This window comes from Nannobrachium achirus, assembly GCF_963921795.1.
Source record: "Nannobrachium achirus genome assembly, chromosome: 20".
In the NCBI taxonomy this organism is placed as follows: domain Eukaryota; kingdom Metazoa; phylum Chordata; class Actinopteri; order Myctophiformes; family Myctophidae; genus Nannobrachium; species Nannobrachium achirus.
This window is the reverse complement of record NC_137827.1, coordinates 19,662,785-19,680,765: the sequence shown is the minus strand read 5'-3', so window position 1 is coordinate 19,680,765 and position 17,981 is coordinate 19,662,785. Positions and strand designations below refer to the sequence as shown.

Here is a 17,981-nt window from a genome sequence, read left to right as displayed (position 1 = left end):
CTCTAAAATGTTCATTTTCGGGAAAATGAGCTCAAGTGGAGTTAGGAGGTTTTGAGCGAAGGGCTTTTTACTACTTTCCACTGGTTCAATATTATTTTAACCAACACTCAGATGTAAAGGGTGTTCAATAGCCCTGATTTATGCAAAAACAAAATCTAAAACCTCAAAAATGGAATTTAGAGGTTTTGGCCAGACAGTGACGATATAATAACAGTCCACAGAGCCATAATCCATGGAAGCCATCCATAATCATGATCCATGGAAGCGTGTCAGACGAGACAACACAAATATCTGGGCACCACGTCCAGTCAGTAAAGCCTCGGTCAGAGTCGGGTCCGCGGTGTAGTGCGGTGTAGTCTTTTTGAGCGTTAACGTTGTAGTTTTATGACTCAAAAAGACTACACCGCGGTGGATAGCCTTCCACCGCGGACCCGACTCTGATCGAGACTTAACATGCCTTGATGGGACATGATGAATGGAGAGAAGGAGACAGCCACACAGGCCTAACTACTGTATATCGTTGCTGTCAGGCAGAAACCTCCCATCTACATATTAACCTTAGGTGTTTTTTTTGCGATTAAAGCATATTAAATTCTCTGGTTTATCGGGCCCGGTGGAGAGGAGCATAGGGATTTTCTCAGGACTATCGGGTGAGGCGGTAAATGAGTTAACATATTGATGCCTGACCATTAAAGGAGTAGTTCACCAAAAAAAAGTATGTTCTTTCAATTACACTGCCTTTAATTCATGGAGATTCTTTTTATTTGTTTTTGCCTCATTCCTATTTGATGACAGGGTCATCGGTCAATAGGAGACTCAGGTCATCAAATTATTGGCTTAGAAATGCAACAAAAACTAAGGAACTGTTCATGGGGTGTGTAAAATGATAGAAAGTAAGTCATTATTCGGGTGAACTGCTCCTTTAACCCTGCAAGGCCCGAATTAATTTCTACTGGCCAAAACAAATTGAAAGAAATCAGATGGTGTTGTAGGAGTCCTAATCACAGGAAAATGTAATGTTAAAAAATTAATAATGTTTTTGTAAGGTTTTATAGCCATAAATTATAAATCATAAATCATGCCCCAATTTGCATTTTGGGGGTATTTTTCACAATAATAACACATGTACATGTTCTAGACATTCTAATGATCACGAAAAACAATATTACAGGCATTTACTTTACTTTTTGTGAGGAATAGCTAAAGTGAGTTAAAAAGTGAGATGATGTTCGTCCAGACGCTGGAATTTCAACTTCTCTGGGAAGTGTGAATGTTAGCCTCTGTGGGGCGTATTTATATGCAAATATCGTGGCCAATGGTATTGTAATACTAAACAATAGGATTTAATGATGATGTTAATGTGAAAAAAGAACAGGAAAACTAATTATAACATTTTTTTAAAAATGATTTAAATAATGTTGCCAAAAAGCAACGCTGGGCCTTGCAGGTTTAAGGGCTTTATGTGAGGAGAAGGATTTTAAATTCTCTTCAGAATTTCACTGGGGGCCAGTGCAGAGAAGCTACAGTATAACGTAGTGGGGAATTATGATCTCTTTTCATGGTGTTAGTAAATATGCAGCGGCATTCCGGAGCAGCTGGACGGTCTATAGAGACTAGTTGGGGCAGCCTGATAATAAGGAAGTGCATTAATCCAGCCTGGAGGTTAACAAAGAGTTTCAACTCAGTATAAAGCGTCCTCGAGAGGGAGTGTATTTGTCGCGAACATTTTGCTCCCACTGCACTCTGGGAAACCCTTGACATTAAACAAGAGAGAGCAGCTTCTGGCATTCAAATGAGCAGCAAAACAAACAGACTGCACATGCCAGCAGGGACGTGCTGGGCCCCTGATTCAGCCCGGGAAAAAGAGTTGGAGAGGCCCTCATTGCGCGCTATAGAGAGATCTCTCTCTATAGCGCTGCTGCTACTCAAAGATTTCAGATCATGACAAGTGACAAGCCAGTGGGCCAATTACTGTAGTTATATTTCGTCGTTGCCGGGTGGAAACCTTGTATGTCCAAAACCGTTTGTTTTGTATTTATCATTTTAAAAATGATTTAAACTAGTGAAAACAGCCGTTCTACAAGCACACAACGCCTCGCACCGCGAGGCGTTGTGTGCTTGTAGATCTGCTGTTTTCACTACGTTTGTGCAACGGCCTTGTATGATGAAGCAGGGCTTTGCTTTGCGAAAAAAAATATAAATTTGAAACTTGGAGATACAAGGTTTCTGTCCGACAGTGACAATTTACTTTGTTGGACGCCCAGCCCCCAAAATGGAACGAAGGCCGACATTTCTTTTTTTTTTTCTTTCTAATGGCTGGCCTGGACCGGCCGGAAATGAACCGGCCGTTCGGGAATTGTCCCACTTTTCCTAATGGCCAGCACGTCCCTGCTACACAGGCTTAACAGCGCTCTTCAAGGAAAACAATGTTCTGTTTGTTGATCTAGCTCGCACATAATGAGGGTACAACTGCAACGTTGTGCTACAGTGTGTTATTGATGCACTGCACAGGAGCAGCAGAAGACGATGCCCGCAGGCGTTGTTTCTCACCTCTCCTTTCCTAGTGGGAGTTTCATCCAGCCTTCACAATGGGCAACTCACTAATGAATTTTGAACCCTTGCAAACCTATTCTAGGGGGATCATTGGCCAGACACATAGCAGATTCACAGGCTCACAACAACGAGTTTTGACCTTTTTAATATCAGAGATTTGGTGTATAGGGGGAGAAAAAGAGTGGTCCAAGTACAGAGCCAACTCAGGTCAAGTCTAACCCATGAGACCTTAACCCATGAGACCTGGAAAGCCTATACGTTGCTATACCTTTAAAACTAGGAAAGCATCCTGGTCTCTATACTGCCTCCCCCTGGCCAGCCGGGGCACGTGATGGTGGGGAAAGAACTGGTTAGAATAATGTGTTGCTTCCACGCGCTATGTCCAATCGGGGAGCTCCCCCCTGTCAGGTGAAAGGAAGCAGCCCGCTCACTCCTCATGCACTGAAGGTAGCATGAGCTCAGTTCGGGGCCCTCCTAAGGCGTGGCAGAGGGAGAGCAGAGCCCAGGATTACAGCTTAGGCAACTGGCACTGGGTGAAAAAATGGGTTACAAAAATCGTGGGATAAAAATGATTACAAAAAAACTAGGAAAGCAACTGTGTCTGTTTAGATATTGCCATGGATATAGCAAAATATTATAATAAGTGGGTTAATTTGCCTCTGGACATACGCATCATCATCCAGGGGAGGATGTGTAGATGAGGGTGAACGCAACAACTGAAATGCTAAATGGTGCATTGGATTAATACAAACAGTGTAAAGTAACATCAAAGGTGATACACCCTCCCCTACAACCACATCCTCCCCTGGTTGATGATGCGCACGTCCAGAGGAAAATGAACTTTTCTGAGCCAAATTATTCAAAAAACTACAGATTACAGAAAAAAACACTGAATGTTGAATGTTCATTTTTAATGATTGTAATTGTAACAGGAAACATGAAAAAGGCCACACACAAAAAAAGTGTAATTATTTTGATGTCATGACCCCTTTAATCAGCCTCAGTTCTAAATGGGTCGAGTACAAAATGTGAGTGTTTTTTTTTTTCTCCAACCCCTCGCCGACGACACCAGGACGGTCATGAAGTCGGGCCTGGACTCGGTGAAGGTGGGCCTGCGGACGTTCTTCGAGAACGCGGCGGAGGACCTGGAGAGGACCTTCGAGAACCTGAAGCTGGGGAAGTTCAGCCACTCGCGCTCACAGATGAAGGGCGTGTCCCAGAACATCAACTACACCACGGTGGCCCTGCTGCCCATCCTCACCGCTCTGTTTGAGCACATCACACAGCACCACTTCGGGGTCGACCTGCTCCGTGAGTCACCACCCTTACCAAAAAGTAGTAAACTTCAAGTTTACTTTTCTAAGTATACTTAACTCATTCTGTGCCGATCCCGAACTAGTTCGGCTTTATTTCAATCCAATACAATTATTTATTAATTCACTTACCCCGAGCTGCTTGTAGAGTCGTGGGTGGTCCTGGCTCGCTAGCCGCTAGCCAGCTAGCCATTCTACTCTGTCCGACGATATATTCCATTAAAAATGGTTTAAAATACATTTTTGAGCTCCCCAATGTTCACCCAATGTTCGGCGCCGCTTCCGATGAGTACACGAGTGTGCCGATCCCGAAGTAGTCCGGCTTTTTTTAATTAAATGAATAAAATGATAAGAGGCCTTCTGAAGCCTGGCCTGATTTTTCTAGCTACTAGCCGAAAGCTAGCAACCTCCCGGCCGGCCGTTATTTGCGAACGAAATCGCCCAAAAATGATCTTTTAGATGACAAAATGGGAATAGCCATTCTGTTAGCATTATCATCCGGGACATTTCCATGACGTGCATGAACGTGAGCACGTGAGGTCCTGGAAGGTGAGGTCCTGGAAGCTAAAGCGCTCGCCTATGAGAGATACCCTGGCATTCCTTGGCCCCTAGAGGGCGCTGGCACAGAATGAGTTAAGTCAACTTTGAGTATATTTCTTAAGTATACTTTAAGTACAAGTATACTGATATTTATGTACAAGTAGTGTACTAACAAATGTACTAGTTAGTGTACTAGTTAGTATACTTACAGTATACCTACAGTACTAGAAGTATCCTGGTTTGGCCCACTTTTGAGTATACTCAAGTAAATTCTAAGTTTACTTAAAGTATACATGAAGTATATATGAGTATACTTAAATTATTTTATTCATACACTTGAATTGTACTATTCCCTTACTTAAAATAAACCATTCATATACTCAGATGTATACTTAACCCATTCTATGCCACCTTTTCACCACTAGAGGGCGCCCAGTGGCCATAGAAAACACCCATCCACAAGCGCTGTAACAGCACAAGCCCTGCGCAGCCATTACAAGCCTGCAGGGTTGAGATTAGGGATATGGAATAATGAACCAGAATCATCTCCATCATAGGGCATTCACGAAGTGATTTTTAGTATTCGAATTATTCGACCTCAAAGTATTCGAATAGTCGAATATTCGACAGGACTGTCCAAACTGTCAAATATTAACTACAAGAGGCGAACATTGTGAAAATAGCCGATCTACATGTTGTGAGCATGTAGATCTGCTATTTTCACAATATTTATCTGTGGAACCGAGTCACATTAAATGTAATACGTGCAATTCCAAGTGCTTGTCAGGGTGGGGGTCCCCAGTTCAAATATGTTTATTTTGGGGGTCACGGCCTAAAAGGTTTTGAGAACCCCTGGTATAGAGCAACAAATTCATCCACCAGGGGCATTAACAATTCATTCTTATGACTTCCTATCTAGCCAAGCTTTATAAACTATATATTTTTTTAAAGAGGAAAAAAAAGAAAAAAGAAAAAAAGCGAATATTCGACTTTGGTGAACAACGTCGAATAGTGATTTTGATATTCGAATATCCGAATATTCGAATATTTGGTGAATGCCCTACTCCATCACACAGTGCCAAACAAAAGTGTAAATTCTAGTCAATATTACAAGTATCTCACCCACCATGTCAAACGCAAGCAAAATACTCAACACAACCCAATAGTGCAGAGCCAAACAAAAAGTGTCCAATGGTCAGTGCAAAAAATAAAGAAATGCAATACAAGGTTTCCGCCCGACGGTGATGATAAGCTGCTGTAAAACTAAAAGTGCCTTCCCTGCACCAAGTAGCGAATTGCAGTGTTATCGATTGTGTTAGTCTTCCAAATTGTCTTATTTTTTTATTGCACATTTATTGACTCCAAGGGGAATTCATCAGTTGTCATAGCAGCCCTGGCCCCGCACGTAAAGATGAGACACATGGGTACACATGAGAATAGAGGGATACAGAAGAAGGAGTAAGATAACACTAATTCAAAATAAGATTATTAATTTTAAACATGGGGTATCCAGTATTAGGGATGTTAAACGACTCATTATTTGCGAGTCGACGTGTCGAGGCCAAAAATCTAATTGTGTCGAACGAATCGTGTCTTTTTTTCTTTCTTTTTCTTTTGCTGCGCAATTGAGATGATGAGATGAGAATGCAAAATGCGATGCTCGTCCCAAAACAAGGCTCATGGAAGCCTTTCCTCTCCTCAAAACTATATTACTTAGGCACAATATCTCTGGCTATCATCTATCACGTATCACAACGTGGAGGTTTGGTCTGCTTCTCTCGCTCTCCGCTCTCCCTCCCCCCACTCTCTGCTTTCTGACTGCTTCCGCGGGGTAACCGGTCACTTCGCCAAAAATCCAACTCTCCAAATTGTCCACGCTCATTGGGCAGGCTTGTCAATGCTCCTGGATTCGCCAGGATGATTGGCAATTACATCTACTATGTTAAATATTTTCTGGGGGAGGACCCCCAGATGAGAAGTCATTATTAAGGATGTCTTACTTTGCTTCAGTCATCAAAGATTTGTACACCTACATTTGGATTTTTAAGGCTTGCGAGTAAAGCAAGCCTGATAAAAGTATCATACATGCACACAAGTCAACAGAACACAGGAAAGTATATATAGCTGTTAACTCATTTTGCGCCGATCCCGAGAATACTTGTGAAAAATACTCGAAAAGTACATGGTGCCGATCCCGAGTATACTCGTGGAAAGTAATATATTACTGTAACGGCGGGTATCCTACCGAGTACAATGGCGGAAGGTCCCGAGTCCATCTCCGTCGCTGATTTATCCTCATCACGGCTCCACGGGCACAAAATAGTAATCCCATAACATTGAGGTGGACGGGGGATCTCATCTTTAATGTCCATTATCTCAAAACTACACTTTAGAAGCGAAGATGGAGGCAGATGCTCGCTTATAAAGCACATGTTGGAAAGCACCGATCCGATCCAGCATGGCACCACGTAAACATGATCGCTTCCTGTGAATGACGCGATGACGTCAGACCGGAAGTGTTTACGCTATGGACTTCTGGCCTTCAAAATAAGACAACGGTAGTGAATGGGGCCGGGGGGAGGCACGCTGGACATTTTAACCCGTTAATGTCAGGAGCACTAAATGGGTTAAGAAGTTTTTGGGGAGGAGGACCACCAGACCCCTGTAGGGGAAGTGACTGGTATTCCTTCCACGGATGTCTCACATTAATGTGATTTGACATCAGCAGTGTTGGGCAATATTACTTAGGAGAGTAATCGTTACTTATTACTTATTACTCCTTGGAAAAAGTAATAATATTATATTACTTATTACTTGGAATCAAGAGTAATATGTAATATATTAAGTTATATTACTTTTTTTTTTTTTAACCTGCAAAATCTGTTTAGCCAGCTCCTTTTAGAACTGAATCCAATTTATTGGAACAATAAGAGTCTCTGGGATGCGATTAAAGAAATTATAATTGCAGCGTTTGTAATTAATTAATCTCAATTAATCACATTTTAATCACACATCAATATTTGGCCTGGGAACAGTTAGAAACTTTTTTAATGGATTTTATCAATTAATAATTAAGAATATATAACCCAACAAAACATTGCTTATTTTTTATTACATTTAAAACTCTCAGCTCTGTTGAAGACCCCTGCCTATATTATCCTTAAATAATAGGCTACATATTTTCTTTTCTGCCTAAAAAGTGTAGGCTATTTTAGACGTGAGGTGCAGGGGCTCTGGGTGTTCCCACTAAGGAAAGTAGGCTTTCAACTCCCTAAAACCGTCTATTTCGGTGAGTAGTTTTACATTTTATAACAGACATGAGGCTTATTGGGCTCAGACAGTGGAGGCTACGCTAACTGGCTATTAGTGGCTAACAGCAGCAACTCAGTCCGCAGTGGTCCACGGTGGTCCCGCTGAGCTCCGCGGACGGTCCGCGGCGGACCCCCGCTACGGACCCCTCCGCGGCGGACCCCCACGGACCCCTCCGCGGCCGAGAGGAGTGCTTGTAGATTGTAAATGTCCCATCCATGTAAGCGAGCGCGTCGCACGCTGATGCTCGCTCGACGCTCTGTGACTGTGACAGGCAGCGCAGCGCTGACACTGGTCTCATGACATAAGCAACGTCATAACTGTGCGCACTGCGCAAATGACTGATCTACAAGCTACATCGCATCTCTGTAGAAGTGTAGATGTATGTTGATGTCTTGTAGATCTGTTCTTTTTCTGCAATCGGCTAAAATGGCTAGTAACGGAGTAGCGAGGCTTTTTTTTTGCGGAGTAAAGCGTTATATATTACCATTTTTTTTAGAGTAATACCTTACATTACTCGTTACTGGAAAAAGTAATAATATTACAGTAATATATTATTAGTAATTCGTTACTGCCCAACACTGGACATCAGTGACGTTGACGACGAGCAATACACATACTTTGTGTTGTGTTGTATTGTCAATCTTGACAAAATAATTGCACACAACACCAACGCTGCTAACAAGCGAGCTTTAGTTTCAAGAATGCACAAGGCAGGAGGTAAATAAATCCACTCAGTGTGCACCGCTATGGCGCACACACACACGATCAGACCAGCGCAGTTTCTCTGAACCAGTAGATCGCAGACTGTAACATGCATGCACTAACACAGACATGCTCTCTCTGACACAGACACACACACACCGTTCCTCTCCTATCTGGAAATCATTAGCGCTTATAACGTTTTTGAACAAGCCATTATAAACTTTTTTGGGGAAAAAGTAAAAAAAAAAGTGAAAAGAACGATTTTTTTTTGAGTCGTGATGAGCACAAGTCGAAAATCGATACACAGTTTCCATATCCTTAGGGTACACTGCAAATGTTTCCTCTATTTCAGTATCTTCAAGAATAACACAAAGAAAGATGGAGTAAAATGATTAAAAGTCAAAATGAACAGTTTTTTACATGTATTTAATCTTCTTTATTTTGCAGTCGATGATGTCCAGGTTTCCTGTTATCGAATCCTCACCAGCCTCTATGCACTGGGCACTGGGAAAAACATCTATGTTGAAAGGTACCCTGAATTAAACACTTGAGAAATCTCAAATTGTGTTGTGATACATATGCGTGGTAGAGCTTGTAGATCTGCTGTTGGGGGGGGGGGGGGGAATAATCTTCGTTATTATGATTCCTGACCCAAAATAGGGATGCCAGGTTCAGAGAGGTTAAACGTTGCATGGGAAGTATGGAAGATTCCTTAACCACTTGAACCCCAGCACCCCTATTCAGAGGGGATCTTTTGACCAAAAAAGAGCCGATCTACAAGCTCACAACAACGTGTTGTGAGCTCTGACATCACTGTGATGTCAGGGGAACCAAATCCCTTGTATTGCCATATATGGAGATCCCGGTGATGCCAGGGGAACTAAATCCCTTTTATGCCCATATGGAGATCCCTGTGAGCCAGGGGAACCCAATCCCTTTTATGCCCATACATGGAGATCCCTGATGCCACATTTGGAACCAAACCACTTCCACCACCCATCTGTGTGTGTCTCAATATGTGGAGCTGACTACCATCACCTGGATCTTTATATATGTAAAAGTCCATATATGGGTATTCCCCAGAATCCCTTTATGCCCATATATGGAGATTCCTGATGTCATCAATATTAAGCCCATATCTAACAGGACTTCATATGGGAATGCCCATATATGGAGGCCACATCGGCCACATACCACACTAACAGAATCCATATATGGCCAATGTAGACCATATCTGTGTGGCTGGTTCTAAAAGGGATTGTATATGTATGATGTCATACGTCATAGATGTCATAGGACTTTCACATAACGAGTAACTGAGTAAGCATGTCTGGGGTCTCACAGCACACGGTTGGTTTTACACTCCAACTTTTGCACACGGATAGCTCATATTTTTTCCTATGTTCTTACCTGCTTCCCCTTCCGTTACTGTACTTGCACACTGTACAGCAGCTGTATGAAACATATTTGTTTTGTAGCCACCGATCCAACCAATATGCACATATCTCCATATACATGGATCTCCATATATGGGTATCAGGGATCTCCATATATGGGTAACTGGTCCGATATTATATATTAATAACGAATTCCGTCCCGTGCGAATTCCGTCCTGTGCGAATTCCGTCCTGCAAGACCTCGCCCTCTGTGCGACCTCGCCACTTTTCCCCCTTAAGCGCCTTACTGGTATTATAATCTGAATTTTCGAAAGTAATCCTCCCAGAAAAGGTCAGTATGAAGAGAAAGCTCTGTCGACTGACAACAGACAGTCATATGAACGAGGTGACAGAGATGAGAAGGGTGAGGGAAATGTGGGCAGACATTGATTGAACTGTCACACGAGAGAGGTGGCAGAGATGGTCAAACATGTCAACAGAGACGGCTGTACCAGTCTGAGTGTCTGTGTTTATTCCATGTGACCGTAGCCAATCAGAGAGGAGCAAAGGGTGACGTCATAACAAAGGGGCTGTCTGTGCCCGTAGCATAGCATAATTATGCCAGATGGGCATAAATCGGCATATGTCTGATAAGCTTGAGCCTTTACTTCTGGGTTTGGTCATCAACTTGATTCAATGATTCTAACTAACTAAATTCACAGATGGATGAATTGCAACTGTCAGATGTGCAAATCGGTGTTATTAGGAATGATGTCAATGGTTTGTGTTGTGTGACATCAGACCAGAGCTCTGGTCGACCTGAATAAGATGTGAAGCAGTTTCTAAACGTCACATTTAGTCTGAGTACGACTGTGAGAGAAACAGAGTGTACTGTGAGAGTCAGAGAGTCAGCCACAACAACATCTACCGTCAAATGATGAAGAATGGACAGCTGCCCTTGTCTTCCTGTCCAACGATCACCAGCTGTGTAACCGGCCAGCAACAAGGAGACACAGACCAACCAAGATCTTGCGAGGACTTCAACGCAGCCAGGAGAAGTAAAGAAACATTTGATGACCTACACAGGAAAGAAAACCTCTCATGTGATAAGAGTTTCATTGAGGTATCCACACAGCATGTCCATACCAAAGAAAAACCTTTCCAGTGTAAACAGTGTGACAAGAGTTTCAGTCGGTTAGGTCTCCTAAAGACACATCAGCATGTCCGCAGTGGAGAAAAACCTTTCATCTGTAAACAGTGTGACAAGAGTTTCAGTCAGTTAGGGACTCTGAAGACACATCAGCATGTCCGCAGTGGAGAAAAACCCTTTGTGTGTAAACAGTGTGACAAGGGTTTCACTCGGTTAGATCTCCTCAAGACACATCAGCGTATTCACACTGGTGAAAAACCCTTTGTGTGTCAACAGTGTGACAAGGCTTTCAATCAGTTAGCTCACCTGAAGACACATCAGCGTGTCCACAATGGTGAACAACCTTTCTGCTGTAAACTATGTGGGAAGAGTTTCAGTCAGTTAAGTGACTTGAAGAGGCACCATCGTGTCCACAGTGGAGAAAAACCCTTCATCTGTAAACAGTGTGACAAGAGTTTCAGTCAGTTAAGTGACTTGAAGAGGCACCATCGTGTCCACAGTGGAGAAAAACCCTTCATCTGTAAACAGTGTGACAAGAGTTTCAGTCGGTTAGGTGCCCTGAAGACACATCAGCGTATCCACAGTGGTGAAAAACCCTTCGTATGTAAACAGTGCGACAAAGGTTTCAATGCGTTAGGTCATCTGAAGAGACATCAGCATTTCCACAGTGGAGAAAAACCCTTTGTGTGTAAACAGTGTGACAAGAGTTTCAGTAGGTTAGATCACCTGAAGACACATCAACGTATCCACACTGGTGAAAAACCCTTCGTTTGTAAACAGTGTGACAAGGCTTTCAATCAGTTATGTCACCTGAAGGAACACCAGCGTATCCACAGTGGTGAAAAACCCTTTGTGTGTAAACAGTGCGACAAAGGTTTCAATGTGTTAGGTCTTCTGAAGAGACATCAGCATGTCCACAGTGGTGAAAAACCCTTTGTGTGTAAACAGTGTGACAAGGGCTTCAGTGTTTCAGGGACTCTGAAGAGGCACCAGCGTATCCACATTGGAGGAAAAAAATAGCAGATCTACAAGCTTGTGAACATTTGTGCAAGTCTTTGAATGAATGAAATGTTTGGATCGGGAGTCTTGTGCAACGCACACAAAAAGCGTTTTTCTTTTTCTTTTTTTTTTTTTTGTTAAACTATAAGATCATACCAAAGTGAAAATTTCGAGATCTGCTACTTTTGATGCTTTTGGATGCTGAAAAGTAACAGTTTTGGACATTGAGGTTTCCATCCAACAGAAACGACTATATCAGTCAGTGCCAGTGGTCACTCACTGCACTCACTATTTATTAGTCATTATAGCCATAGGGACCCCCTGTAGCTCTCACAAAGGACCCATGTGGGTCCATGGACCCCACTTAGAGAACCACCGTTACGGCTGTAATTAAAGCATGCTATCTGCTGGTTGGAAATGGAAAGAGGAAATGAGTTTCATAACCGTAAAAGACAACTCATTACTCGCAGTCATGCAGACTAGACAGGACTGATGTTGTGAGAAGATAAGTCAGCGTATTAATTGCAGCGGTGGAAAAAGTACTCAAATGTTTTACCGAATTAAAAGTAAAAATCCGGAATAAAAAATGTACTAGAGTAAAAGACTTTTACCCAGTAGGGCTTCAAAATTAATATTCGAATATCGGATATTCGTCGAATATGGGGAAAAAATGCATATTCGATCATAAAAATTAATTATAAATTATAAAAAAAATAAAAAAAAGTAAAAAAAAAAAAAAAAATCCGGCCATCCACGGTGGTACTACGAAACATAACTCCGGCCATCCACGGTGGTACTAAGAAAACATAACTCCGGCCATCCACTGTAGTACTACCGAAACATAACGTTTTTATTTTTTATTTATTTTTATTATTATTATTATTTATTTTTTAATATTCTAATATATTCGATATTCGGGCCAATTTCTAAGACCAATATTCGAATTTAATATTTGAGGAATGTTGAAGCCCTATTACCCAGTAATGAATGGCTCAAGGCTAGTCTCAGAGCCCCTTTTATACAGTAGCCTACCTTTCAGGTACAGGTGATGGCCCAAAGCCCATCCCCTCCCTTGTCACCCCATGGAAATTATTGTTGATTGATTGATTAATTGCCCGCCTTTCCCCGCATACCCCGAATGGACAAGAAACTGGTTGAGCAACATTCTTTCGAGAGAGCAATCTCGAATTTCTTTTTTTTTTGGGGCAGTTTTTTTAGACAGGACTGGACTTGTATGTCTGCTGTTAACCGGAAGTGTCCCGCAGATAATGTTACAGTAAATTCTCGCGGAAACAGGTGGATACAGTATGGGCAATCCCAGATGATGCCCTGTTAGGGTACCACCTTATGCCCATATATGGAGATCCCTGATGTCATCAACCCACAGCCCTAACTCGCAGAGGCCCTGCTTGGCCTTACTAATTAACATGCATTTACTACCTACCTTTCACAAAAAACATCAATATGAATTCCATATATGTATATGGGTTTATATTCATAAAGGATAAAATAAATAAAAATCAAACCTCGGTTCGAAGTGAAGCGGTGAACTGTTATTCTATGTGTTCTAGATCTATACATTCTGTGTTCTAGATCTATACATTCTACTTTATATGTGCTTTAGTTCTATATTTTTATGAATTCTGAATGAATGAATGATTTTATCTGGAGGGCCAAATTGTCATGTGAAGCTTGACCAATCCTCAAGTCTGGACGCACGATACACACAAAGCCACTCCTTGGAAGCGGCTTTCACCGCTTCAAAAAGTAGCTATATATATCTATTGGTAAATTAAAGCTCTGATTCGTAGTGCGGGCCTCAGGTCTTCTATGTGGTTGATGGAATGCAGTGTGTGACCGTGCAGCCTGTGTGTCCTCCGCTCTGTCTCTGTGACCTCCAGACAGCTGCCTGCCTTAGGGGAGTGTCTGGCCACCCTGGCGGCCGCCATGCCTGTAGCCTTCCTGGAGCCCCAGCTCAACCCGTACAACCCCTGCTCCGTCTTCAACACCAAGTCTGGCCGCGAGCGAGCCAGTGAGTCATCATGTATTGTGAAGTCATGCCATTATTTTTAGTCCGGGCATTTCGGGCAATATGTCGATGGAATCGTGCACTTTATGAAAGAAGCATGACATTTGGCACACAGTTAGAACATGCCATATATGGAACATTTTTGGCTATAGGGACAACTTGTGGGAGCCAATCAAAGTTGGCGTCTCATAGACTTTACTATGCAGTAAAATAATACAAAAAATAAATATGCTTTAAGTAGCATGTGAGGGGTCAAACTAGGGGTTTTTCATGATTCTGAATCCAATGCAAGCATTTGTTTTGCACGAAAAATATTCCTTGGGCTAAAAACGCCCCCCATAAAACCATGGTTTAGTGATGAGTCGTCACTTTTCACAGCTTTATGGGGGCCGTGTTTTGGAAAAGAATGTTTTTTGTGCAAAACCAATGCTTGCATTGGATTCAGAATCATGAAAAACCCCTAGTTTGACCCTTCAAACCCCAATTATAATTTCATTAGTTTTCTTGGGCCTAGTTCATTAAACTAGAGAGAAGATGGTATGAGGGGGAATAGTTGTGATCTTTAAAATTTGGTATGTGCATGTATTTGCATTATTTTCTAGTGTCACTGTAAAATATTACACTGTTACTTAAAAACTCATTCGTAGTTTACGGCCGTAAAGCCCGTTAATTTCTCTATGTCTTTCACTGCCGGCTTCTCCTACCTGTTAACGTGGGCGCTCGTCCAGTTCCCATCGTGCGTGATCGGACACTGCTTATGCATCGTGTGTTCGCGTATTCCATCAGCTTCTCAAATCCGTTGAAACTTTTTCAATTGATCAATAAGTTCTCCATCTGTAAGCCGCGGAGTGCAGACAGAAAGTTAACGGGCCAAAATAGAGGACGGACTTCCGCTTCCGGTTCAGGGACTCCAATGTTAAAGTTGTCCGCTCAATAATGTGTCCGTGTAGAAACCAGGGGTGTAACGATATAGTAACTGCATCGAAATATCGTTTTTAACTTAAAAAATCGAAGTATATCGAAATGAAAACAGCTAAAATCGAATCGTATCGTTTGAATTTGTATCGTATCGAATCGGCAGTGCAAATAATCGATTGTATCGATACTACCTACTTCTGCATTGTATTTAGCATTTTTAAGAAGAAAGATGAAAAGGAGGGGTTTAATTACTTATATAAATGTGTGTAATCTCTGGGTTCATGTCAAGGTGCAGGTTTGTCCATATACAATGTCCATGTATTTGGCAGATAATCACTGAGTTTACTTATTTAAATCCATAATAATGTTTCCCTTAAAAACCTGCACTATCCACACCTTTCACACAGATTTAATTTCTTTAATAAATAGTTACTATATCGTTTTTAAATCAATGAATCGAATCGTATCGTATCGCCATGAATGAACCAATATCGTCCATGTATCGTATCGTCAACCATGTATCGTGATATGTATCGAATCGCTATTAAAATGTATCGTTACACCCCTAGTAGAAACCGATCACGGAGCATTAGTTCCGGCCTATTTTAGTTCGGTTCGATAAAAAAATGTTTTTTAATTCATTTTTATTACATTTACGGGCTCTACGGGCATGGCAGAGAAGGGGTACAAAGGGGTATTTTGATGGCAGAGTTTGAGTTAATGGCAGGCACATTTGTGATGAGGTTAGATTACAGTCACCTTAAATTGTTACTAAAAGGACACCAAAGATGTAATATTATTATCAATATTCGGCGCCACTATTAGTCCTAGGCCTGCCGGACACCGTCGAGGAGATGTGTCCCGAGATCCCACGCCTGGACGGCCTGATCAGGGACATCAACGACATGGCGGCGTCGGGCGCACGCTACACGGAGATGCCGCACGTCATCGAGGTGGTGCTGCCCATGCTGTGCAACTACCTGTCCTACTGGTTAGTCAGAGAATCGTATCAGAATAATGTCAAATCTGGGATTAAATTCCTTACCAAGACATTTCTCCACCAATGTGTGTGTAAAGGTGTCTAGTAACACATCTAACAAAGTTTGAAAGTCAAAATTCCCAGGAGAATCTTGTACAGCTGCTGAAAGTTGGGCTCCCATTGACTTTCTATACACTATGCTACACGAAGAAAATACCCAGAAAATAAATCTGCTTTAAGTAGCATGTGAGGGGTCTAACTAGGGGTTTGTCATGATTCTGAATCCATTGCAAGCATTTGTTTTGCACAAAAAACATTCCTTTTTTGGGCTAAAAATGGACCCCACAAAACTGGGAAAATTGATGACTCATCATTAAACCATCGTTTTGTGGGTCCGTTTTTAACCCAAGGAATGTTTTTTTTTTTTTTGAAAAACAAATGCTTGCAATGGATTCAGAATCATGACAAACCCCTAGTTTGACCCCTCACATGCTACGCAAAGCAGTTTTTTTCTGGGTATTTTCTTGTGTAATAAAAAATAAAAAAAATCTCCTAGGAATTTTGAATTTCAAACTTTGTTAGATGTGTTAATAGACAGACACCTTTACACACACACTGGTGAACTGAAGACGTTTCTTGGTAAGGAATGTATTCCCAGATGTTATTAATATCCCCTGACTAGGTGGGAGCGCGGTCCCGAGAACCAGCCGGCCAGCGGGGGCAGCGTGTGCTGCACCACGGTCACCTCGGAGCACCTCAGCGTCATCCTGGGCAACATCCTGAAGATCCTCAACAGCAACCTGGGCATCGACGAGGCCTCCTGGATGAAGAGAATCGCAGGTGGTTTCACTGTTGTAATGTAGATCATCACCCTTTCACTGGGTCGGGACCCTTTTGTGTGGGTCGCGGACTTGTGGGTACCTTAATATTTTTGGTTTCCTACATTTAGTTTTTCATTATTTTTATTTCAAAACATTCCCAAAAAAGCTTGTAGATCTGCTGTTTTGACTAGTTTGGGTCTAATTTCTCTTTTGGGAATCACTGATGATTAAGCTCAGTGGTGGAAAGTAACTAAGTGCAACTTTTACTCAAGTAAATTTGGAATACCTGTAATACCTGGGCGCTACTGTACTCTCCCTCTGCCAACCTGGGGAGAGCCCCGAACTGCTTCCTTCAGTGCATAAGGAGTGTGCAGGCCGCCTCTTATCACCTGACAGAGGGGAGTTTTCCCCGGTAGGACGTAGCCCGTGGAAGGAACACGTTATTCCAACCAGTTCCTTTCCTCTCCATCTATTTGCTGTTAGTGCTAGTTATATACGTTTAGGCAACGGCAGCTGCCTAAATTGCAGTCACTTGGTAGTTGGTACAAAACGTTTTGGGAACAAATAGCAGCGATTTTTCCAAATGTATTTGAAAAGAACGAGTCACCTGACTTCCTCTGCGGTTCCCTTTGGCTCGGTTCTGTTGGTTTTGTGTGCAGTCTACGTGCAGCCGATCATCAGCAAGGCTCGCGCCGACCTGCTGAAGTCCAAGTTCCTGCCCACGCTGGACAAGCTGAGGAAGAAGACGGTGAAGGTGGTGACGGAGGAGGAGCTCCTGAAGGCCGACTGTAAGGGCGACACCCAGGAGGCCGAGCTGCTGATCCTGGACGAGTTCGCCGTGCTCTGCAGGGACCTGTACGCCTTCTACCCCATGCTCATCCGCTACGTGGACAACAACAGGTGTGTTGTCGTCGCGGTGGTGCACCACCAGGGGGGAAAGGGGAAAAGTACCTCGTTCAGAGTATTATCCTTGCTATAATTCAGTGGTTCTCAACCTTTTCAGGCCACGACCCCCACAATAATCATATGCGAGGCGTTGTGAGCATGTATTTGCCTCTAATATTTGACAATTTGGCCAATATTTAATTTGTCATTTTAGAGGTATTAAAAAGTCCTTAACCCATTCTCTGCAAGGCCCGAGGAACCCAAGAATTTAATAAGCTTTATCGCAGTGGAACTAAAATAGGCCGGAACTAATCCTCAGCGAACGGTTTCAACACGGACCCATTATGGGGACGGACCGATTAACATGGAGGCAGAAACCGGAAGCGGGATGGTCCATCCTCTAT

At 42.5% G+C, this 17,981-nt stretch overlaps 1 protein-coding gene across 1 annotated transcript in view; it reads left to right on the top strand.

Moving 5' to 3' along the window:
* Nucleotides 1-17,981, top strand: part of LOC308305985 (ryanodine receptor 3) — a gene marked incomplete at its 5' end in the record, with an annotated part of 342,849 nt that overhangs the window by 243,285 nt on the left and 81,583 nt on the right. Inside the window, 6 exons of the mRNA XM_080750884.1 lie at nt 3,626-3,864; nt 8,868-8,949; nt 13,847-13,977; nt 15,718-15,883; nt 16,554-16,711; nt 17,352-17,592. Coding sequence (XP_080607010.1) covers nt 3,626-3,864; nt 8,868-8,949; nt 13,847-13,977; nt 15,718-15,883; nt 16,554-16,711; nt 17,352-17,592 — 1,017 coding nt within the window. The remainder of the gene's footprint in view (nt 1-3,625; nt 3,865-8,867; nt 8,950-13,846; nt 13,978-15,717; nt 15,884-16,553; nt 16,712-17,351; nt 17,593-17,981) is intronic.